Here is a 26,936-nt window from a genome sequence, read left to right as displayed (position 1 = left end):
TAATTCATTAGTCCTAGTTATAAACTTTTCTTTTAATAGAATCGCCAAATTGTAAAAAACTTAAAGCGATAAGAAGGCTTTAATACTATTAAATGTGAAATTATAATAACCGCTTTTATGTATAGATACTGCATTGATTGTACTAATAAAGGTATTTACATTTATGTAAAATTTCCTCAGTGCTTGCATCTTGCTGCTGCTGTGATCCATTATTTACGCTAGCAATATTTCTCTCGCTATACAATAGAGAGAAAATTCTAAAACTCAGGTCACGTGTAATAATTTTACGTGACATGAATGTTCTGATTGTGAAAAAGATTAAATACTTCAAATTCTAATGTTTTTATTGTCTGTATGGGATATTAGAAATTATTTTACAGCATCTACAGTTTATATTATTTACAGATCTACGCTAAGGACTATGGTAAAATTTTAAAGATATGTCAAGTAATATAATAATAATAACGTAGCTCGTGTAATGAGGGAAAACTAAGGCCTATATAAACGAGCAAAGACAGTTATTTTTTTCCTTATTTTTCCTTATTAGTGTAATGTAAAAAATAATTGAAAATGATTATAAATTACATATTCAAGTCCATTAATAGCTAATCTAACAAAACGAGAAAAATATATCGGAATACAATAATCCATTTTATTCGACATGTGATTAATATATAAAATTAGTTTTTTAATTTTTCAATATTCTGAAATAGTCCTTTTCTCTCTACATATACACACACACACACACACACACACACACACACACACACACACACACACATATATATATATATAAGAAACAATCTTCATCTTTGTGACAATAGTAGATAAAGGTTACATTATATTTTAGTTGAAGCAGTATATACTACACGTATACTCGACTATGTCATGTTTTGACGTGTTAGGAAACTCGGTGATCGTCTTGTGACTTGACTCACCAAGTATCTATCTGATAAGCGGGGCTTATATCAGAGAAACAGCCAAGATATAGATCACTTCACCCGTTAGTCTGGTCCGATAATGTGATGTAAGGACGTCTAAGGAGCTTCTCTCTATCATCTAATTTATCTATATATTATTAATTTCCTAAATATAGCAGGCTATAAAAATATACAAATAGCAATGCTTGGCAAAACATATAGTATTAAATAAAAATGCAATAAAACTTGCAAATGTTAACCTAAAATTAAAATTATGACGAAGAAAGAAATAAGGAAAGAAAATACTCAACTGTTACGGAATGAAATCGTAACAATTTTATGTTTTATCTTGAGTCATAGAATGAGATATATGAGAGCATACTAAATCCAATGGAGGATATGCATATTTTATCCGTGAGACAGAACACGAATTAAAATACGTGATAATTCCGACAACCAGAATTATGTGGCAACCGCGGTATTGTTTTATCACAAAGCGAAACAAATGAAACTGCAAAATTAATTTCAACGAGCTTTTATGTGCTGATTTTTCTGTTGCTGACATCCTTCTTATACTGACGCATAAATATTAAATTTCAATTACATCCACAAGTGGAATGTACAATTATGAAAATCGTCTTATGAATTATAAAAATTGTGAATGATAATGAAATTCAAAGCGGACTGAGCCATTCTAGAACATCATTTATACATTATTTTAATCGGCAAAAAATTTCATGAAATAGAGATTTTCATATAATGCGACAAGAAAAGGACAGTATTAACGAGTTACGAAAATTTTGCATTTGAAACAATTATTTGGGTGACAATCAATCAAAATCTTTCTTAAAAGTCAAATTTATAGATTCATGTATTTTATTTATTTGATCAATAACCACTGTATCTACAATGACACTTTAAAACAGTCTTCGCTAAGAGGTTTGATTAAAAACGCGTACTACTACTACTGATATATGTACTCTCTTTGTCTGACTAAAACGACGCGATCTACTTGGCGCACAGTCGCCAAGCTCTTGTCCGACCAAGTAGTGGGACGATCCACTTGGCGCGAATGCAGTTCATCCTCTATCGGATCAAAGATGAATTGATCTATCTGACGGAACCTTGACTTCTTTTCAATGATCAAGAGATATCCTCTTAACGTGATTTTGACTTCGTTTCTCATTATCTTTCATAAATGAAAATCATGCTCGAGCCAATTTTTCAATATGTCATCGATATTTTATATATGTCCTCTCATAACAAAAACAATTAATCATCTCCTATCGAAGTTGTCATATTGATAGACCCAAAAGTTATTTATAATCGACGAATTATTAATAATAAGTACAATATTAATCAATGATTTTTTGTAAATTATGTGTATTTTCATTATTGAGATTAAACGCTTTTTATCACATCTCAAAGGAAGCTTGTTAATAATTGTTCGATAACGTATGTAATAAAATAATTTTTACAGCAAGAAATTTTTAGACAAATTATAATTTTAAAACGACAAAATAAGTAAAATTTATGATTAAGACTTTACTTGATTATCTTGGGGCTAATATACGACATCGTCATTTTATCCTGTTAAGACTGTTCAAACACTCCAGGAAAAGAGAACCGGAAAGAGCGTAGAATATCACCCCAGAGATGATATTAGCAACTATTCTGATAGACCGACATTTATAGCAAAAGCCATATCACATCCGGAATTTCAGAATCCAATGTATGTTGAAGTAATTTTGGAAATATTTTAGATTTTTCCATTACATAAATTTCTCTCCATAACATTATTTTATAAAAATTATATAGATAACTAAAACATAATAAGTATAATTTAAAAAATATTAATAAAATATAATTTTCACAACAAGAAATTTTTCATAATTACTTAATTCTAGATTTGAAATTTCTTGCTTTGAAGAATTTTATTATAGATTTGAAAATAATATTGTAATATTTCATTTTATTAGCAAATAAATAATTCTATCTTTGATAACACGAAGCTTTATGGAAATCAATTAAATATTGTCACTTTATGGAATCAGTTAAATATTATAGTTTTATTTTATAAAATCGATTAAATTTGGTTCATCGAAGTGAAAGAATACGAATCAGTGAGCATTCGAAAATCGCCAAGTTAGTTACTCGTGGAGCTGTTTAATGAGAATGTAGTACGCGCAAATGGCAGGGATGGGTGGACAGAGAAATGAAGGGTAATCGCGTTTCCGACTCGGTTGATCGACTCGTCGGTATCAGTCAACGATATGCCTACAATTTCAACTTATAACATCGCATGTATTCACGGTAAAGTCGTCTGCTCGGAGCTCAGAGAGACAACGCCTCGTTTCTGAATTTCCATCGATCTGTCCAAATCCGTGGATTCGGCCTTACCCGCCGTAAGCGACGCCACGTTGCACCATTTTTAGCCCAACATCGGCCGGGTAAAACTTTCCCCTTCGGGTGCACCGATAAAAATAAATATTCCGCGAAAAAGGAAAGGGAATTATTAAAGGTCAATAGGGCGTGGCTGTCACCCAACGAGATAATTACTGAAAATATGTAAACAGATTTCTGACGTCAAGAGTTTCTCTTATTATTTTGAATAATTATTCTTTAAGGAATTTAACATTTCTAGAAGTAATAACGCTGTTTTCAATTGAATTTCTTTCATGATATCACTCGATCTTACTGCGAATCATTTATGCTTTCAAATAAGTTTTATACGAGAGTATAAATGTTTCGAAACTTACTGATATATCTACACAAAAAATAATTAATATATTCTGATTTCTAACTTTATTATCAACTTTCTTAATGTTAACTGAGATGACTTTTTGACGGTTCGGACAACTTTAGCAGGATACTTATTATTTTAATCGCATTTATGTAATAGAATTTATTATCAGATGATTTAATTTCAGTTTGCTTCTGATAAAATGATAGATTATTATTTGTATTTGAGATTAAAAACTATGTCATGCTAAATGTTCAATTTTATCGCAAATCCTATATTTCATAAATTTTTAAAAATCAGTCCTGGATAACAGTTTATTCATCTTTCCCTCACATATACTAAAAAATATCCTGGAATTTACCTATGACATTTCAATTTCATCACGTAATCGAGATTAAATTTCATTGCATTTTAGTGACATAATCAAAATATATATAAAAGGTATATATTGATTTTTGGGCTGCAAAAAAGAAATAATGAATCAATAAATCGATCTACGAATCGAACTAGAAATTAAAGTAAATATTAACATGACATAAAATAAATTCTGATCACAAAAATTTCTCAGTCAAGCAAAATTACAGCTCTTTGTCGAAGTTTTTGTGACGAATTTTGTGATACCACTGGGGTTTTGATATCACATATTCGCGAAACCAGCACATAAACCATTGAAGTTTCAGAACAGGTCCATGTAAAAATGAATCGAATTATTGAGGTTTCTGCATACACCACGAGTGGCACTTATACATATGACAGACACCGTATTGGAAAAAGTTTTTTATCAGTATATGTAGGTATATGTAGTCCGCGTTAATGGTCCAACATGGATGATAGTATTGAGAGAATTACTGCTAATTCACTCCAAAAGAAATATGAAGGCTGATATAAACGGAAATTTTCCAATTACGCCATAATTACGATCAAATCTCGACAACATGTGACCTTTCTAACATATATTATAAAAGTACGAGAGAATTACTAATTCATTTCTAGAAAAAAATATGAGTTAGATAGAGATCGATTATAAAGTATAAGCACAGAAATTTTCCAATTGCTATGTCATGTCATTATTACAATTTAATATCTTCAACAGTTTTGGTTTAGCTTATTAAGATAAAATTGTCTTCAAACTCATAAAAAGCCAGGACAGTTTTCAGAATATACCATGCATATCAGATCATCATTACTCCTCTTTGTGTAGATCATGCTAATTTTCTCAACGTTGCCATACTTTCAAAAGACTCCATGAATTTGATATTTGACATCTCAAGCATAAATTTATCGATATTTTCAGAAAGTTTACTCGCAAAATAATAGTTACATCTTATAAACCTTGTGCCTTTGTAGCAAAAGAGAAGTTGTCTACTTACACTTAAATACAAAACTTTAAATACGTGCTTTAAATACGTGCTTCGAGAGTATCTTGTTTATGCACACTGAGTCACATCTAAGCATGCATCATAATATTAACTGTATTGCCGGTTATCTACTGAGAGATTAAACATAACTTTATTAACCCAATTACATTCTCGTTTGTCCGCTTGGCTTATATTATCATAAAATATTTAGTATATTCTAGATACAAATGGTAAATACATATTTATGTACAATCTAATTACGAAGGAAATAAAAACATGACGTAATCTCTATAGAGAATTTTTCAACTTTCTGTCCTTAAAAGAAATTAATTAATTAGAATTAATTAACTAGAGTTATGAAATTTGCATAATAGTCTGCAAATTAAATTTTAAAAGATCGTTTCAGATGGGATAATTTACAGAATTAGACAATTTGTGGTAACGATTGCAATTAATTGAGCCACATTTCTTTTCAACAACTTCTTATTTATTCTATTATTTAATCGAATAGTTGTATTTATTGGAAACAAACATAGAAAACAAGATAACATTTGAACTTCTAATAATGTACACTTGCCTTTAGAACATAAAATCCAAAATTAAATTTTATAATTAATTGAAAGATAGAAAGAAAGGATTATAAATTATTAATTTGTTTTATTGAAATAACTCAGTAATATTTATGTGTCATGAATAATATTAACTCAATTAATATTTATGTAAGATAACTACTTATGGAAGTTTGTTAATCATAAGATGATACTAATTATATTACAAGTTAAAAGTTCTTCCGGAGTGAGCGTAGTTTACAAAAAACTAAAGAAAAAAAATATTGCGGTTATGAAATAGAAGGAGAGATGTGAAATAACCACTAACTGGTATATACTATAACTTTTACACGTCAGATACATGCATTTCGTTATCAAATTCAGTTCAATCAATTATATCATTTGAAAATCATCCAAGCCTCCAAGCTAAACTGTGTGAAATTAATATCAATATATTTTTCTCAAAATTACATACAGAATACACAACTGTGAAACTGTTTGCTACCTGCAAAAGCTTTTACGGCGGCAGTTTTACGCCATGTTATGATATCTAAACAGACTCTGAAAAAGTAATTTTGACGATTGTTCTCAAAATAAGACAAATACAAAACAAGTATCGCGATATTCCATGATTCCTACTTATTCCCATTTATTATAATATATATAGTCTTCTTTCCTCTACAATTCTACATTAAAATGAATAAACGTAAAAATGAATAAATAAAAAAAAACATTTAAAACATCTTATTTGTTTTCTCTTATTTGAAATAAAACGTACAAAAAAATGTGAAATATTCTGATATGAAAATTCTAAAATTTACAAATAAAAACGAACTTTTAAAATTTTAAAATCAACAATTAAGTAAAAAAGCGCAATGAGAGTCAGCATGGAAAACAATGCTCAATATTTTATTTGCCCTTTTTTGCTTGCTGATTTTGATTAAAGTGATATTTTTTATCTTGTGTATTTCAAACAATGTTTTTTATTACGTATTGAAAAAGTAATTTTTATTACGTATTGAATTTTACTTTCGCGTATATCTTATAACGTATTTTTTCAAACAAATACGAAATTTTAATTAATTTTTCTAAAAATGTGTGTGTGTGTGTGTGTGTGTGTGTGTGTATGTGTGTATTATAATTTTATTATAAAATAGAATGAACTTTTCAATTCAATTTTTCAAAATTGCTTCAGTTTGTGTTTGCTAGAAAATTAAGCGTAAATTAACGCGACGCAAAATCGCGGGATTTTGGTGTCGCGCTCAGTAGTCAATCGCACAGAAGCAGATATGGTGCATGCTAATGGGAATTATGAATAGCAACGCTGTTCATCAATGACAATGACGCTGACGAGAGGAACAATAACACCAGGCGCTTTGCATGTCGATTGCATTAGGGAGGGCACGCAGCAAGCGGCAAACAAAAGCTTTCATCCTCCGTCGCGTCAAGACAACTGCGTACTTCACTCACAAACAACGTGCGCCTTTGCAGAAACAAAGATCCTCACCGTCTCTATCTTAATAATATTCTCAAAATACTTAGAAAATGTTTATAAACTATACACCGCCGCATAATTAAAAACAGCACAACTGTTAAATTGTCCTAAAAAATGTAACGCTGTCATGCTGTTTATTATATACTCTCTTTCTTTTGCAAACATTATTTATTTCAAGATATAAGTATGAAGTGACTTTATACATCTGATATTTATATAACAATAATTAAATGCCACAGGAATCGTATCAAGAGTTAAGAAGAGCAATTGTTACTCTATGAACACTATATGGAAACGTTATTCAAACGGCTCTTCAATTATATAAAATTGTAGAAATTCATTTTGGAACTTATGCAATTATAATTAAAATCCAGCGTAAAATGCAGTCATATGTATAAAGCAATGATTGCAAAGGATAAATGTGGCAGAGCTTAGTAATAACAACGTTATAGTTACCGAGAAGCCTTTGATAACAGTAACCAAGATACAAAATAAATCCAGGGCAAATGCTTTGGCACACGAAGAGAAATACTGTTTAAGTTAATCGAATCCGTTTGAACTTCAAAAACATGTTTTCCCGCTTTAAGTTGTTAATTAGCATATATTTATTCTTGTAATGATATTTAAATGTTGCGTTTCGACATTTGCAAATGGATAGTTAGCGAATGCTGTCCGCTTACGAAAATGTTTCTTTTGTAAATGGAATAATACGCGAAAAATTTAATACAAGATCTCCATTTATGCGCAATCGTTAACATAGTTTTAAAAGCATAAATGCTACGATATGGTGATAAATATTCAACGAAATATTATAGCTATTTTGTGCAATATTACAAGCGGTACTGTCTCCATTTTCCGAAACCAAAATATTACAGTTTCTTATCATCTCGTCGCGGTAAGCTACGTACAAACTCCGCAGATGCAGAAACTATTATAGTTGTAGCCTCAAGCAATGGAGTTTCACTAATTTTGCTAATTAGAGCGGTCGCTGTTTCAATAACTAACTTCGCATTAAGCACAAAATAATAATCAACTTGAAATTGTTCCGAGCAAAAGATGTTTGTCTAATAAATGCTAATAAGACTTAAGAAGATAAAAGAATAATTAAAAAATATTATTAAAAGTATTAAAGTTAAGAATATGACAAAAATTTTATTAAAATCATTTTCATAATATTTAATATGCAATGTAAATATAACCATAAATATGTAATATAATTTTTTCCCTACTCTCTGAAATTATAAATTCGCAAATCCTAGCTGTATAACGTTGAACCATATTTGATCTTATTGATAATTACTCGCTCGAACGTTTCAATGACTCTACTATTAATATTCACAGACAATCAAACATGTAAACTTGAGTCACTCGTGTACGTCAAGCGATAACAGCGTTCACGTTCGATGCAATTCTCGATGCTGTCGCAGAGACCTCCAGACTCGCAATTTCATCGCGGCCGACTGCACCGCTAAATACGCACCACACTTTCCAGAAACAATACCGCCATCATTAATTAATAAACCACGAGCACGCGGATGTCATCGCGCCTAATTGCAAATGCGTCGAAGCGTGACACCAGATCGGATATAGAACTGCAGCACGCAACTGCTTGTTCGACGATAGTAGTGGTCATCGCACAAAACGCTCTACAAGACAAAAGCTTTCTGTCCCTACATGTTCCTAGTCGGACAGCTCGTGAATACTGGTCTAGTGTGCCGACGGGACTCATTTTAATTGTGCAAAACAATGGACCACTCTTGAGCGAAGCGTGTACGCGACGTGTAACGAAACTAACTTGTTGATCTCACTTAAGCGAAGAGCGTTATTAAGAAGCGCTCTGGGAATAATCGCACTGCGATGTCATCAGATTTCGAGGGTCGAGCACGCAAAGTTACATATTTAACGCAAAAGAGCGCTTTGAATTCAGGAGCATGTTCGCCGAAACTTGAATTCTGGAATAGCACAGCCATTTCGAAGCGAATCTCGGATTCTAGAATTTGAAGCTGAAATACCGAAGATGTTTATGCTAGTTAAACGTCAGAAATATCTAATTCCAAACGAAACAAGAAATAATTTGCAAAATGCTCATTAAAAAGTCGCTATAAATAGCAAGTATAAAAGATTAGAAAATATTGTTGTTTTTTTTTCTCTATTTTCAGGCTGTGGATATTTATAGGCATTGAGCATACGTAGGTCGGTTGAAAAGGAATGGATAGTGGCACGTGGAAACACCCACATACAGAAAGAAATACTCGAACGAAACGAAAAAAAAACATGAAAGTGTATTTTATTGACTACAAGAACATACCATTATTTTTCAACGTAGTTACTATTTACAGCTACACGTTTCTCCCAACGGTAAATCAGTTTCCTCATCCAGTCAGTGAAGAATTCCGACGGTCTTTCCTCGAAATCCACGACTTCACTACGTCCTTCACTTCATTATCCGTGATAAAATAAAATGCCCTTATAAGGTCTTTCTTTAAATATAGAGAAAAATAAATATCGCGGGACATTAAATCCGTCAGCTTCCGATGCACGAAAATTTATTGCACACATAGCATTCACAGTATCTCAATCAACAGTTTCATCACTATAAACGGTTTGTAAATGACGATGAGGGTTACTAAAATTCATTTTTCGGATGATGAATTGAAGAACATAATGAAGTCGTGAATCAAGAAAATATCGCCGGAATTCTTCATTGAGGAAACTGATTCACCGTTGGGAGAAATGTTTGGATAAAAAATGGTGACTACGTTGAAAAGTAATGGTACATTCTTATAGCCAATAAAATGTACTTTTATGCCTTTTTTTGTTTTAGAATATCTCTTTTCGTTTACGAGCGATTGTTCATTATTTTTCAACCGATCCACGTATAATTGCAGTTTCCGTATGAATTTTCGTCACTAAAATTTGTAGAACCGTGAAAAAAGTATTCCGAAGAGAAGTCCTCTTTTATTATATGTTTACACAAATATTTTTTTATTATTAAATAATTCCTAAAACAATTTAAAGCTGAATTGCGAAAATGATCTGTTTAATCATAAATATTTTAATTACTATTATGTAATACTATTATGTATTCATTTTGATTATAGTTTTTATATTGCTTTATATATATATATATATATATATATATATATATATAATTTTTTTATATCAATATCTATGTATAATTCTTGTAATTTTCTCTATGTTGCTGTTAGCAAGAAGATAAAAGTTTCTACAATCTAGATTTTCAACTGACAAAATAAAAAAGTCTATGTTTACAGAATCTTGTATCATGAGGATCACAAATCGAGGAATCATCAACAATAATCTTTTTACTCCGTGAAGCAGCTTTTGGCGAGCTTAAAGAAGTGTTCGGCTTGAAAGAACACGAGATTGTATTAGAACGCTTGATCACATCTTCCGCTTTATTCTTTACTCTTTAGATCAGAAAAGTGATAAATTTCATTATAAGCGAAGAAAAAATTTTTACAGTACAAATGAGAATTCTAATTTTATACAAAAGCAAAATGTAGAGTCACATATATAAGTATTATTCTTCTCAAACTTGTTCTCTTTCTCTCTTCCATTATATTAACATAATAAAGAACTTTTATGTGTGATATGCTCTTTTATATAATAAAAAGTTATAATTTATCATTTAAATGTTATATTTACATATACGTATACATTTACATATACATAAGGCAATTAATTATACATACACGCATAAATATTAATTAAAATGACATAATGCAACCGTTGCATAATAATAAGCGCATTATACAATAGAAGCACTAGAATAATAATTATGTTTTATCTAAATAATTGTTATAATTCTCACTGTTATGTCGCCTTTCTCGTTCCATTCAAAAAGCAAATTCAAAATTAATATTAAAGTAAAACGTCCACACAATTCTATAAACAACTTCGGAGGCTTTTTAACTTTATTAAGTTTAAAACTTTATTAGTTGAAAAGCGTTAGACTGCAAATTTTTATTTTTTTGCTCGCAGTAACATATAAAGAAAGTCACAAAAATTATAAATAATTAATATAATAAAAATAATATATATAATAAAATAAAGTAAATAAATTATTATAATAATAATTAAATATTATATGAAGCATTATTGTAATATATAATAATTGTTTTTTCAGCTTGGCCGAATGCGGATCGCGAGAGAGAAAATGTTTGGCGATTAGGCGGAGTGGAAGAGATGCGCGTAAAGTACCCTATTTCCGAATCTCTGAGGTACTTACACATCAATGTTTTTGTATGAAAAACACAAGGATGACGAACCCCTTGCTTCCTCCCACATAGCAAACTTACTTTTATCAGTACGGTTAACAAGCAAATTCTTTGATCGACGCTGACGTCGCTTCAGGACCGCAATTTTGCCATTTTGAAAAGAGCCTTTTAGCAACGCAGTGAAGAAATCGAAGATGATATCAGAAATTCAAAAGAAATCAAGAAATCTCTTCATCCTTGATTTATATCTTTTCATACTTTTGTGCGTATGATGGCATCAACCAGTTGCGAAAAAACAATAAAAAATAATCTATGCAAATGATGCACGTTCTTTAATATATTTCTCTCTTGAGTAGAAATAAATAAAACGGTCGTAAGCAATAAATAAAGAAAAATGAAAATATCAGATTTAGAAAAATTTATTATTTCTAATTTATCTCTGTGTAGTCGTCTAAATATGCAATTAAAAATAGTGTATACAGTTACACATTTTTTGCATAATAAGAAAAATCATAAAGAGCTTGATTTTAACTGCAAAATATAATTATAATTCCAAAATATTTTTAGAAAGAGAAACTTCAAAGATACGTGCATTATATTTATCAAACAAATATATTAATTTTTCTTCTTGTTTTTAGAAAAATATCGAGCAATTGTCATTATTACTTTATATTATATTTTAAATTATATTATATTTACATTTATAGTAAAAAATTTAAGCTAAATTTATAATAAAATAGTAAATTTTTCTCTTCGATACAGAATGCATATATTTATACATATAACTAGAATTTTCTTCAAATGATATTATTATCATGTATGCCAATTGAAAAGATTTCGTAATTTCTCAGTCGGAAAAATCCGATATTAAATAGAAAAAAAATCAACTCGTAAAAATGCTTCGTTCCGGAACTCGTCACTTCGTGGCTTCCGCTCGATTCGTCCATCAAAATGAAGCTGAATGGCGCCGAAGTATGCGAAACGAATATTTAATGACTGCAATATTGTTATCGATAAAATTGGAATTTTAAAATATTATATGGATGCAGTTACTGTCATTTCTACATTTTATGTATTCTTGTAGTTAGAATAGTTACAGTTACACATGTATACATAATGCAATTTCTACGAGATATGTCGTAATATCTAACGTAGAGAATATTTTTCATTTCAATTTATAAAGTACAAAATTTTGAAAAACATCAAGGAGTTACATTATTTATAAGACCTTTTAGAAAAATGAATTATATAATTTAATTAATTAATTGAGAATGTATAATTAATTGAATAAATAACATAGAGTCTGTATTGAAGCGTAGAGGGTATTTCAATATTCTCAATTTAATTAATTTAATAAACTGAGGAACAAAATTTATGTTTTGGCAGATCATATACTAATAAACTGATGATGAAAAATATCTTTGTAAAGAAATTATTTTATTTTTGTGAAGAAATTAATAAGATTTATAATAATAAGAAAAAGGTGCTGAAGAAAAGTGGAAATGTGAAGAAGAAGAAAGGGGAAATACAATGTTATCATGCTTGTAGTCTTTAAGTCTGAGACACAATTGAAAAATAGGTACTAGGAACAGAGGAAAAACAAATTTCAAGCTATTAGAAATCATATGTATCAGAATACACAATTTTTAAAATCTGTTTTTCCTTGTTCCTATTGCCTGTGCTTTCCAATTGTGCATTAGGCTTGAGTTTTAAGACTCTACTCTGCCCGCAATAAAGTCGGAAAATTTCTCTTTCAGGTGACAAACCGTGAAGAAAAACTATAAACATGCCGGTTGGTGGACGAGTCGCGGGTAAAGTTGGGATATATAGCTCTCACTACAATGGTAATATGGATGTGGATATCATTCCCTTAGGTATATATAAGACCACATTAGCACCAAAGCAATTTTTGATGTTATGACTATATATAAATTCATTATATACATAAGCTATAAATATTGATGTAAATAAGTTACAAAAATTGCTTCGGTATGATTGTGTGGTGTATATAATGTAATGGCAATCAGTGGCGTAATTCTGTAATAAGCCGAGAGGACTTTTCTTCCTATACGTGTATTATTTCCGTGCTACAATGTTATAGGAATCACGGCACATCATTTTTCACAACCTTGGTATAATTTATTTTATGTTTATGAATTGCAAAAATAAGTTGGTTTTTTAATAACGAATTATTTTCTTTTCTAAAAGTGAATTAAAGTCCTTTCGTGTAGAAAAAAAAAATGTGTGTATTAATGTTACTATTTCTCACGGTTTTTGACACGTTGAAATTATTTCTTATTATGTTTTATATAAGATACATAACGAAATCGCTTATCCAAAATGATTGGCTATCGTTTGAAATATTACTTTCGTTTTTGTTAAAAAAAAAAGCTTGGCTGTAATGATTATATCAATGTGCTTTGTTTACACAAAACATTATGATTCCAATGTATTCTGCACGATTATTATATGAGAAAGAGAGAATAATTATTTTTTACTACTTTTTTACATAAATGTTTCAAATATATTTTTATCAAATATATGCAATATTCGAATGCGAACCGAGTTTTGATTCTATTACGCCACTATAACGTCACACAACGTTCAATCGCATGATATATGAATTCCGACATAAATGATCAAATACACGGCGCACTTTTGGCAGCGGCATATGAAATTGTTGGCGAAATCAATAATGCAACCAGAATTGCGCTAATGTTTACCGGACGTAATGGAAAAACGAAAATATTGACCTGGGCCAACTGCAGTAAGGCCATCCTCTCCTAATTTACAAATAATTTCTATGTCGCCTCAATCTCGAGTACCTACTCGCGATTGGATTTTCTCCAAGTTGTGGAATATCGTTTTGAGATGACTTATCGACTTTCGTGAGCATAGACTGGTATAGAGGTTTAAAGAAGATTGGAGCAACGCGAATTGTCTTTGAACAATGATTCTATAAATCAACTCGAACCGATTAACAAAATAAATAAATAAAAATTAAAGTTGAAAATGTGATATTTTCTCCCAATTTGAAATTTAACAAAATACGCGATTCAATTACATTATTCAGAAACAATTACGTGCTTCCTAAAACTTTTAGAGTTAATCTCACTCGAAAGAGTAAAATCTCACTCTTAAAGATTGAAAACTGAACTATACTCTTTTTCGAGACTGGCTCAATTTTCATTCTTTAAAGGGAGATTCCACTCCAAAGAATTTAGAGAATGAGAAATATTCAAGATTGAAAAGTTAGGATGTCCCACAAATAACAAATTCTTTAATGATGTTCTACTAAAAATTAATAAGAATGAAAATTTCACAGGAACGTCGGGATCACAGTAGCTTTAAAGTTAAAATCTCGAGCATTTTTATTACATAAGTAGAAATTAAATTTACGTAAACTTCAATGAAGAATTGATTATTTTTATCGAGTTTATCGTTTCATTTGTATTATTTAATATATAAATTTCCATCTTTCTTTATATATGTATAGCCTTTATGCATTAACCTTCATTGTTAATTTTAAATATCACCGTGTCAAAAAGCTGTTCTCACGCTTAAAAAATGTTCTTTTAAATTATGATTTTTTTTCAACTTCGCCGTATTGAAAAAACGAGGATTGTTATATTCCAGGAAAATTCCCTAGCAGAGAGAAAGAGCTTCAAGAGAAAAGTTAGCTTATCCATCAGCATCTCACGAGTTTTAAATTCTGTCTATTTTATTTTTTCCACGGTGATATTTATAATTTAGAGAAGCAGAGAATATTTACGCCAGACAAAGAAGATATATTATTCTGCCGGAATTAAAATAAAAGTTTTGAAACGCGAAAAAGCAAAAAAATATCCTGACATTCAGCAGCTATAGTTTCATTAAAAGTCACCTATCTCGAATTCAAGTGTTATCTTAAGTTTTAAGCATCGTTCGAACACTGGCTCAACTACAATTCGTCGACAAAACTTTAAAATTCGCCATCGTTATCGTAATGGCCCAAAAGAAGGCTTTTAAGAGCGACAGTCAAATAACAAGCATTAAATTATGTGGAAACGAAAACCGTTTGAGTTTGCGGTGTAATAACCACTTTCTTCAGCAAATAATAATAAAAATCTGTATAATTCGCATCAGAATCATTGATTAAAATCGAATAGCGATTTTTCGAACGTCACTTATATACTAATTATTCGAATAATTAGCATGCCTATTGTTTAAATTTCACTATTTGATTAATATAATTTTTTGTTGGTTCGAAGAAATAAATATATCAAAAGATGTGACAAAGTAATGAGATATACATAAATCAACAGATTCATCAGTCAAAAGAAACTTCATTCCGTTTCTCATTATAATGTATAAAGTTCAGAATGCCAAGTTAGATAATTCTTGAAACGTAAAGTATGAAATGAAAGCAGACTTTGTACATAATCAATATTATGTCATGAATATTTCACGTTTTTGCGATTATTATTACATATTTCTTTATGAATTTTTATATCTTATCATTTTTTTTAATATCAGAATTAATTTCAATGTGATATATAAAAATTCAATTCAATGTTAAATATTTTAATGGAATTTTCTCTCTCTCTCTCTCTTTCTCTCTCTCTAAAATAAAAAACTCACAAAAATATATAAAACTGAGATAATTTCTAAATCTATAAAATTTTTTTATATTCTACGAAATATTTAGTATATCTCATATCTCTCTCCATCTCATTTTTTTCAAATAAAATCAAAATCAATAAATATAAATGGATAGGCTACAAAAGATAAAATTGGCACATAAATGACGATCATTAGTACAATGTTTATTGAATAAATTAATTGAAATACCATATAATTAGAATACTTTTCTTACTTAAACTTTAAATTTGCCAATTGAAAACAATTTTTGACAATTAATATTGTCTCTCGCGCCAATTTATATTTATATTTAAACCTGCGAAGAGAGAAAGACCACAAATCTTAAATTCTATTTTTAAAGTATCTAATTCAGATAAAGAAAAAAAAGGGGAAAATATCTAAATGTATCATTAACAACCTCTTTTATCATATTTTACATAAATACTTTTTACATAGATACATATGAAAAAAATAAGTAATATTTTTTGTTTTTATTATAAAATATACCATAAAAGTATTTTTATGCAAAAACTTTCTTCATCAATCAATTACTGTCTCTGATACTAAAAAAATATCTAAAAATAATAATATCTTCACACACTCTTAACTATACATTTCCTGAAAAAACTTATCTTTGTAAAATATTTGACAAAAAGTATGAAAGATAATAATGTATCTTTACTAGATTTAAAACCATTTTTTGCTTACAAAGAAAGACTCTAATATTATTTATCACTTTTTATATGCTTGAGTTAAAAATTATTTCTATCTAAGCGTGTTTAAATTTCAAACAGCTCTAATACAATATGCCATAATTATTATGCAACAGAATATATCAAAAAATAATCAAATAATAAATTTTGTTTTTCAACTTTACGTATGTATTGTTGTATGCACAATAAATCGATATATGGTAGACAATTATATATACATTATTTAGGGTTGAATATTTAATCAGTCATAGCCCATCCATTTCAAGGCAATAAATTTATGAAATATATTAGACTCACTTGTATAATATTCAAAATATGAATTTTTAATTTCTCTTTCAAATATAATCAGCAACAAATTAAAAATTTAATTATTTGATATTTTACAAAAATAAATAATGTGGAATATTTTATTGTAATATCCTTATTATCAAATTCAATGTTTTACATGTATGTTAATCAGTGATGATGAAAGCTAATTTCTCAAATTCTTTGATCGCTTTTCTGATAGTTCTTATTTTATTTACATCTCGTATATTTTTATATCTATAATTTTCACAGATCCATTGCCTCACGATTAAAATAAAAAATGATTTATCACTCACCGATACGATACGCAGCAGCGGAGGTGCGAGACACAAATTGATCTATAAAATACAAAAAAACGTCCAAATTACAAAACGCTCCAAATTACTGAAAACAATTAATATTTCAAAATACAATTATTGCGCGCGTTAAATTTTTATTCATCTTTTAAATATTAAATAAAAAAAGATATTAAATAAAAAATACTAAATAAAGAATTATATTATTTCCGAATTATTATGAATTATACTTCGAAATTTTTTCGGGACATAGAAAAATTAATTAATTCCGCACAAATACATATACATAAATAATAAATTACCTGATGGTTGCTCCGCCATTGCCCGATGTCTCCTAGACCTCCTCCTCCTCTCAGATTTTAACATTACGACTGTACGACACAACACTCTCGAGCACGATAATTACGAACACGCGAAATACTAATCACGACAATCGCACGACATTTTATACACGGCACTCCCGATGCTAAACGTTCGCGACGCTCACCATCTTGTTACATTTCGACGACAAGAATAGCGCGAGAAGAGAACAATAGGATGGAATTAAAAGCGGTTGGCATCCGCGATAAAGCGTCTCGCAAATTAATTAACGTAATTAATGTAATAGTAAATCCTGTACGGCGAAGCGATTTCTAAGACGAGGCCAACTTCAAGCTGCACTAACCGTCTCTATCGTTGCACCCAGTCTCAATTTCGTACACTTTCTGTACCTTGAATAATAAAGTAGCGCCCATGAAAGCATTTCATAGGGCAATTATTTATTCCGCTGATGTATCCTAACATAAACGAATAAGCTAACGACTTGAAATTAAAGACGAATATCCGCGGAATGCAATGTTCAAAAATACGGTTATGATCGCTTTGACGATCGTTCGCGTGATCAATTTCCAATAAATTTCGCGAAATAGACCTCGTAACATTCCGCCCAAATACAAACGACAAACCTACATACTGATACGTACTTAATATTACAGATAAAGGATTAATCAGAGATATATTTACTAATTAAATGCGTAACTCCGCTCTCGATTCTGAGGCAATCTGTTCCGTTTCCGCGGCCATCGCCATCTGTGCATTGCGTGACGCGTGACTGACAAAGTGGAGAGTGAAGTTAGCAATTTCATGGATACCACACGACACGAATCAAATTAGTGACTGATTGAAACGCGACAGACCGTTCAAAAATATACAAATGAAATTCAAGAACTCACGCGACGCATTCCGAACATAAATTCCGAGCATAAATTTATTGTTAACGCGTGTATTTCACGAAATATGCGCATTAATAATAAATAATCGTATTATGACTTTTCATTACTCGACTCACTCGATCTGATTCGTATATAATAATCATTCCATATAATCATTCCGCTATCGTCTTGATAAACAAATTATATCCACTCGATTCTGTATCCTGAAATGAGAATATTTATAACTTATTGGTTAACGCCTAATAAATATGCTCACTTTTTATCATTTTCACCTCGTTTCAAGATACAGAATCAACTCGTAAAGCTCAATATGCTCAATATCAATGCGGATTATATTATCGTCTTGAAAAATTATTATAGAAACAATTAACTCACAAGTATCACCACGAAACAATGATAATTTATGATTTACGTTAAATATTTCGCTTCGTTAATTGCTCTAAATAATATAACGCGAAATATCTGCTTCGATACAAATAAGTCGTACCGACTGAATACGCGAACGAATTAATTGTTAATCGGAAGTTAAATGATATTCGGTCGATATTCATTAAATATTGGTACAGAATAATCACGTTTGGTGCTTTCTCATTCCTACCATTATGATTCGAGAGATAATACGTATTATACGCGACACACCGTCTAGCGTCTGCCAGCTCGCTCCAGTGACGACGCACGAATGATAGTCGATGATAACGCAGTGACCTTGTTTACGCAGTTACGTTAACCGTTACGCGCCACATAAACAAATACGAAATCCGCATTATTATCCAAATCGAAATATTCAAAGCTTTACGAAATAATAATTGTGTGAAATAATAATTGAGCCGAATATGTTTCCCACGTGTAGATAATTTTAACGAACTCGGATTATCATCCCTCGTTTTGCATATCTCTTTTTAGTAGTAGACTCAGCGTCGCCTAAAATAAAGATTAATTCTCGATTGAGAATATTGGGCAACAGAATTTGATCGTTTTTTTCTATTGTAAATGCGGACAATCATTTTCGGTGTATTTTTATTTGCTGAACATGAGTACGTCGTTCGATTAATAGTTTTTAATTTTGAGAAAAGGCCAATTTGAAGGATTTTCATGACGTTATAGTATATATTGGCGACAAATATTTTTCTATATTTAATTAATAGCACGTATCAAGTTTAAAATGCATTTTGTTTCGTTTCGGTACGATTTTGCGTTTTTGAGATATAACAATTTAAAAAGCTCTTTCCTCTTTTCTCGTGCAATACATGGAAAAACATTTTATTCCATCTCAGTACTGTATTATGTGAAAAGTAAGTGCTTTTTTACTCGCATAATATTATACTTTCCACATAATGTAGTATTAAGATGGAATAAAATGTTTTCCATGTATTTTCAAATTGCTATATTTTGAAAATGAAACATCATCTCGGAACGAAATAAGCAAAACTTTCGTGTAGCATCAACCAAATTTAGAAAAATAAACATTTTTCCGATACATTTTTATTTATTTAGTGAAACCTCCGTTAAAATAAAACGTCTAAATAATTTACATGTAACGGTTAAATTAACTACCAGTAATCAATTTGTCAATAATAATTGATTGTTATGTACGTGATATCTGCAATATAAAATCTATTTCCCGGATGATACATAATTCGCGGAATTTTATTTATAATTTTATGTGCATTGTATAGATATAAAAGGTATTTTAAAAATCAGGATAAATAACATACACATAAAATACATATAGAAATATATCGTACAATGTCTTACAATATCTCAGATACATAAAATTATAAATAAAATTCAAATGTAAACTTTCACGCAAATTATAAATTATCCAAAGTGAGCGTAATAAATTAAATAAAGCAAAAAATCAATATTATGGGGAATAAAATTTGATATGACTTAAGTTGTAAAATCGACAATAAGAGTGACACGCATGTAGGCGTATTTATACGGAACAAGCTTTACAAGGTAATGGAATATTGCATCGTAATTTCATTTAAAAACTTGAAAGCTATTGCGACTTTTACACTTTTATATTAAGATTTTTAATTTAATTAAATTATTCTCCGGAATGCTATTAACCTTTCGGAACTGACGCCAAAATCTGTAATACTGTTACTAACGTTGATCTATTTAATTTATGTTCATTAATTAATTAAAAGGCATTAATTAATTTCAAGAAATTAAAATGACATAACTCATATAAAATAAATATTAATGTATCAAATAAGGTAATGAGCTAATGGGAATTTTAGCGCTGTACATCGTGCGCAATTATTTCTTATAAAAAACTTTATTGCAGCTAACGATTACATCAGAAATATAAAACAAACATACAAGATATAAAACGCACAACGCTAGCCCATTTCCTTATTTAATATAATTATGTTAAATGATATATTTGTATCTCTCAGAAATTTTATTTATTATTTTTAATCAACAAATATTAAATATATTTTAATAAGAATAATTCAAATTTGCAGATGTAACATAAAAAAATGGAATTGTTTAAAATTAATAAATTTTTAACAAAGAGTATAAAGTGGATTTAATTGATCCATCTTCATTTACAGCTCCGAAGGATTAAAATATGATTATTATGGGACATCCCGTAGTTTATACTGTGTTTCCTAAATCCTCTTAAATCGATCTTCCATGAACTTATTTCGAAATAAAGCAGATGTATTCACTATGGCAAGCGGGAAACTAGATTTTCACAGCAGCAAATTATAAAGATAGATAACTTAAAGCCAGATAAAGCGGATTTAAACGTTAAGTTTCTTCATCGAGTAAGATGAGATTGGAAGAAGAAAAATTATATATGCTTTTATAAAATTAATATATTTTAATAATAAAATTATATTTGTAATCAAGATCTAAAAGACATGAAAGTTTTATTGACTTAAAAACGCGAGTTTTATTCCTACAAAACTCCAACGTTTCTGTATTTTTAACGGAAATTGGAAATTGGAAATGATACATAAGCTTTAGGAATAAAGCTTTTACAAATAACAGTCGCGAGCCTGTCAATTCAGCTTGAAAGTCTTTTAGATATTGATTATAAATACACGTGTGGTTTTATGTCGTTATTATCAAAATGTCATTCTATAATGTTGTTGATTTTTTTTCCAAATAATATCGTATTATAATTTTTTAATCAATTCTACAAAGTTTTGTAATATAATATAATATAAACAAAACAGTTTCACCGATGTAAGAGTAACTTTAATTTACTGTTTATCCTTCTCTAATTTTTAAGAGAAAAAAATAAAGAGTAAGTTAAACCAAGATTAAAGTTAATATCACGTTGGTGAAACCAGACATAAAATGCTACTTGACATTCAAATGTAACAGATGTAGAAATGCGAAATAAATCCAGTCTCGTTTCAGGAAAGGGCTACAGTGGCATAAATGAGGAGATCATTTGGATCAGCATAGGCATGGGGATCACCATTGCCATCTTAATCACCATAGCGCTCTGCTACATTGCTCGTGAAAAGTGTCGCAAACGACACGAAGGGTACTATACGTCATGACGTATGTTTCCGCCGCCTTCATGGGCATCCTGGTCATTTAGCCCGACGACACCAGGAATCCTTTTCAGTCCGACCACGTCAAGAGGTAAACCACGGGCTTACTACATCACCGTCTGAATTCTCTCACGCTTCTCCGTGGAAAAAGTTCTGGTATAGCTGCATGAAAAATTCCAGTGGAATATGAATGAACGTAAAGAAAAATGCACGATTTCGTCTACATTAACGTATCTTGGTAACGTTACACGTAAAAATGGATTTTCCAATCATGGAAATCCGGGGATTATAATACAGATCTCCGATTCTATCGTCTCTCTAAAAAGAAGTCACATTCGAAAAAGAGATTAAAAGAATTAAAAGGATTTTCTAATTGAAACTTAGGAACGGATAGATCGATTATTAACCGTCCATCTGCAATCTGAATCTTTTTCATTCAAACCGGTTTTTTTATTGTTTTAGAAGACTTTCAAAAAATAAGAAAAATTCTGGGTTAACATCTCTATTGCATTATCAAATAGTTTTTTTAACTCATATCTTAGAAGAGGAGAACCGGACTCTGCTCTCTTTTATTTCAGAGTAATTTGAGGGTAAAATTTCGCTTTTACCTAAAAAAATTCAAATTGTAGACAGAAGGTTGAAATAGAACTGTAAAATGGAAAAATAATATCACGCGCAAGGTTAAAATTTAAAGAGTGGCAGGATATGGTTCATCTATGAGAAAATCGATTTTATATTTCTCTGAGCGTAAAGTTTTATCATCGGCATAATACTCTCTTTGGGACACATTCAGTATCTCGTTCGCAAGACACGTTCTCAGCAATATCAAGCGTTATGGGCTATTGCCAGGGCATATTTCCTGAGAGAGAGAGAGAGAGAGAGAGAGAGAGAGAGAGAGAAATTTTTGCACCATTACGCACACTAGGAGAAAGATTCTTACGAGAGGAAAAAAGCATTGCCTTAAAGTCTCAAAGGCTACAAAGGCGTCTATCTAAAATGAGGACAGTAGTACGGATTTGTAGCATCGCAACGATGACTATGCGAGATACATTATAAGTATAATAGCTCTCTGACATTCAACAAATTGTGATTTCTTCTAAACACACTCGAGCTTTAGTATCTAGACAGTAGAGTGGTATGGGTGTACATATGAGAGTACAGTCAATGGACCATTATTCTCATTCGCGCCTGTACGTGTCTTCGAAAGAGCTTTCCGCTGTTAAAACGTTTCTAAAAGGCGACACAACAGGGGGTGCTGATACTATCTGGTTAAAAGTGCATTGCACAAAGTAAATAGCAATTATCTACAAGATGGAAGCGAACTGGCTTCTCGATTAAATACAGACAAAGTAAAATTAATAATATGACTTTTACTCCCGAGAAAAATTATTATTCTAATTTTTTCGAAATTCAAATACGAAAGAGAAAGAAATTGTCTTTAATGTATCTTTATTCTGTGAAAAGATTTTTTTTTGCATTCAAATTAAAATAATTGCCGCTCGAAATCGAAACAACGAAATCGACTACAACATAATAAAATTGAGAAAATCTATACAAAAGTTATACAATCCTAAATTTTCATAATTAAAACTTTATTAGAGCTTTATCTTTCAATTTCGTAAAATGCATTCCTATTCGATTATTTTTCAATTTATCCATTTTTATCGTAAAATATAAATTATTAATTTTTCCGAAAAATTTATGAATAATATATAATTTACGAATGTATCTTTCGTTCAAAGTATACATAATTGATAAATAAAATTAATAAGTAACAGTTGCAATATACTCAATTGCAAATGCATTTCATAAGAGTCGTCAATGCTGAAAGTGTTTACAAGATCTACAAAGATTTTAATCCGTGCACCAATTATTCGCTCAAATAATGCGAAGGAAAAAAGTCGTCTTAAACGATTCAGACGTTTGTCACACGTCTCTACGATGCCTTTCAGATAATTGTCTGAGTATTCTCATCACGAATGCGAATGATATCGTCCGGAATCGTTTTCATTACTCATCCAACATTTTACCTTGGGACAAATGGAAGAGTCTCATCAAAGTGCTCCCAAGTAGAAAATTCTTGTTCCAAATGAAAGTGTGGTGATTTACGACTATTACGTATTACGAACGTTTTCACGGATCACGCGATCGTTTATCGTACCGTAAAATAAAAGCCGGAGCGTCAGATCTTATATTATTAATGATCATTAAAGGAATCTTTATACCTTCCTCTTGATCACGCAATTCTAAATGCAGCTCTGCATTATTGGCAAGCGATAAAATCGTGAACTGAATAATTCTGAAGCTGGATAATTCTTTTACGTCGTTTACGTTAATTAACTTTGTTATCTACGAAACTTCGATATTCATTTATATCGCAACGTGATTACGATGCCGTAGATCGCGATAGAGTTTCAATCTCGTATTTCCTGCTTCCTTTGCGGTATCAGCTGGGGAAAAATCGTTTAACTTCTTTAGAGATCGTTCGTCTACACGCTTTCCTGCTTCGATCGATACTTTGATAACATTTCATATTATTGGGTCGCCTCTTGCAGCTGACGTTAATCCCAAGCATCATATATTTTCGTCAAACATACGATATTTTCTACGAAATGTATTCCGGTCTACGCAATGCGAATAATTTCTGAACAATTTTAATTATGCTATTAAAAGTTTCAATTACGTTTCGTATAACTTTTTCTTTAATGGAAATAACGTGGGTCTGTTGAATCCGCTCAATTATATTCTTTACATTACATTTGCAAATTTGAATTATTTTATTAAAGTAAACTTAGTATTCGTTCATTCTTTTATATAATCTACATTATTTCTGAAATTAATTTCTTAAAATTAATTATTGTTTTTTAATTAATTTCCTTTTAATTAACGTATATTAAATGAATCTCATAGATCCAATATCAGTTAACTATTACAGATCTTGACGTCAGCTCCGGGAAATTAATATCGAAACAAATGTTTATTATTTAAAAGAAAAACGAATTATTACGAACTGTTACAGAGACACGTTTCATTGAAAAAGGTTAATTTCCTAACGCCAATAATTTACGGTTTAAAATCACTATCCTTTAATACGATTTAAGCTATAAATTTTACTGGAAATCCTGAAAGCACATAGCATCTCCTTCTTTAAACAAAGTATATTTGATGATATTGAAAGACGCAATTTTCACCTAAATACTTTCGCGGAAAATGCAAATCGCATTATTCAACGAGATCTCACGATATGATCAATTGAATGATCACGAAGTGTGTTTGTCGTAAGAAAATATTTTTAATTGAAACGAGCGCCAGGGATCGAAAGTGACTTCGAACACGTAGTTTATCTCAGGCTAAGCGTTTGCTCACGAGCGCTGTAATACGTCCAAACGACTATCTCTATCGCGTAAATTGTACTCTCATTAGGTAATTTCGTCTGTGCACTTCTACGTAATTAACGGGTTACTTACCTATGTAATCCGGAGTCTACGATTAATTCCATATAACGTAAGAATCTTGACCAAAGTCTAGAATGTACTTCTGAAGAACTGAGATTAAACTCGGGCCTCAATTTAAAAAGATATCGACCTTTAGAGGAGCTCACTATAAAGTAAAAGATACTTGTGCTGTTAGAACGGGTTTTCTTTCCAAAGCATGTTCTCCACGAAATTGAAGTCACAGAGTTCTGTGTAACAAGATATCTTACTGTTAAAAATTAAAGGCAAATTACGGTCTTCTAAAGATCGATTGCAAATTTATCTATACATAAATTTAGATGTTCTTATACGTGTAAAAAATGTGTATTAAATAAATATAACATAATTTTAAAAATATTTCGTGGCCAACAGTTTTGGGAAACTTTATGTTAGAAAATTATATTGTTGTGATGTGACTAAAAAAATGTTGTGTAGATATCGTAAAAAGAATTTGATAAGTGCGAAGAGGCCGGTTGTCAAAAGATAATAAAAATAAAAAAAATTACGCTTCTCTAAATGCATAATAATTTCTTTCATCTATAAAAATACATGACGCACAATTTATATCTACAGTTTACCTTCGCATATTAAAAAAAGAATGTTATTAATAACAATTATTTTTGTCAGTCGTAGTTGACATATAAATAGTATTACGCGATATAATCAATGTACAAATTCTGTTCAATTAAAAGCAATAACGATCTTATAAAGATCGATTTGAAATTTATCGTAGGCGCTCCTATACATGTAAAAATGTGTATATTAATAAATTATTCTCTTAAAGTTGCAATTATTATATTACAATCTATAATAATATAAGCTTACGACTCGTTATTTATTTTAAAGCAAGCTTTATATATATATATATATATTTACTTCAACAAAATGAAAAGTTGGTCACAATCATCGTATAAAGTACGCGTTATGAATAACAAGTAGTCTCTATTTCGCGTTTAATCATTCGAGAGAATGAGGAAGATCCAATTGTCATTGGCGAAATCATTAATTCGAACTGTCTTGATGACCGGTGACCTCGCACGTAAAGAAGATGAATGTTTCTCGCGATTCACTGTCTCGTGAACTTTAGACGTACATACATGTATGTTTGTATTTTATAATTGCCGAGAGAACTCGTTCCGCATTAGTGGCGCGCAGTTTATGTATAGTCATGTATATGTGTATGTAAATGTATATTTTACAGATTTTAATAGAGAGTGTACTTAAAACGCGCAGCACTACGCACACAATCGTATACACTTGATAGTTTATACACCTATTATACATCCATAGAAAGTAGAAAGATGATATTCCATATATATTACTACTGCAAATGACCAACTTGATAGATCAATGTATTAATGACTTCTTTATTTGTAATGAATAAATTATTATAACGTACTCAATTCTCATGTTGTATATTTTCTTCCCTGCACATTTTATTAATTAAACAGATTGATATTTCGATTAATGACGACTGTTAAAAGGCTCGTG

General features: G+C 30.2%; 2 protein-coding genes across 9 annotated transcripts in view; one reads left to right on the top strand and one right to left on the bottom strand.

Moving 5' to 3' along the window:
• Nucleotides 1-19,495, bottom strand: part of LOC105150141 (uncharacterized) — a 208,075-nt gene extending 188,580 nt beyond the window's left edge. Inside the window, exons 1-3 of one of the 7 annotated variants that reach the window (XM_087408665.1) lie at nucleotides 18,243-19,490; nucleotides 17,543-17,950; nucleotides 17,241-17,282 (exon numbers count right to left, since the gene is read on the bottom strand). In XM_087408665.1, coding sequence (XP_087264791.1) covers nucleotides 17,241-17,282; nucleotides 17,543-17,606 — 106 coding nt within the window. In that variant the 5' untranslated portion in view covers nucleotides 17,607-17,950; nucleotides 18,243-19,490. Of the gene's footprint in view, nucleotides 1-17,240; nucleotides 17,283-17,542 lie in introns of all 7 variants that reach the window. The other 6 variants (XM_087408664.1, XM_087408663.1, XM_011063022.2 and 3 more) reach the window with 6 other exon arrangements.
• The window catches only part of LOC147908681 (uncharacterized), a 29,305-nt gene extending 2,457 nt beyond the window's left edge, over nucleotides 1-26,848 (top strand). Inside the window, exons 2-4 of one of the 2 annotated variants that reach the window (XM_087408670.1) lie at nucleotides 11,215-11,308; nucleotides 13,063-13,179; nucleotides 21,833-26,848. In XM_087408670.1, the coding sequence (XP_087264796.1) occupies nucleotides 13,092-13,179; nucleotides 21,833-21,978 (234 nt within the window). In that variant the 5' untranslated portion in view covers nucleotides 11,215-11,308; nucleotides 13,063-13,091 and the 3' untranslated portion in view covers nucleotides 21,979-26,848. The remainder of the gene's footprint in view (nucleotides 1-11,214; nucleotides 11,309-13,062; nucleotides 13,180-21,832) is intronic. The other variant, XM_087408671.1, reaches the window with a different exon arrangement.
• Nucleotides 26,849-26,936: the final 88 nt, after the last annotated feature.

The sequence above is a fragment of the Acromyrmex echinatior genome, chromosome 8, assembly GCF_024713525.1.
Source record: "Acromyrmex echinatior isolate Ae372 chromosome 8, ASM2471352v2, whole genome shotgun sequence".
In the NCBI taxonomy this organism is placed as follows: domain Eukaryota; kingdom Metazoa; phylum Arthropoda; class Insecta; order Hymenoptera; family Formicidae; genus Acromyrmex; species Acromyrmex echinatior.
Note: the sequence above shows the minus strand (reverse complement) of the source record. Positions and strands in the feature narration are given on the sequence as shown.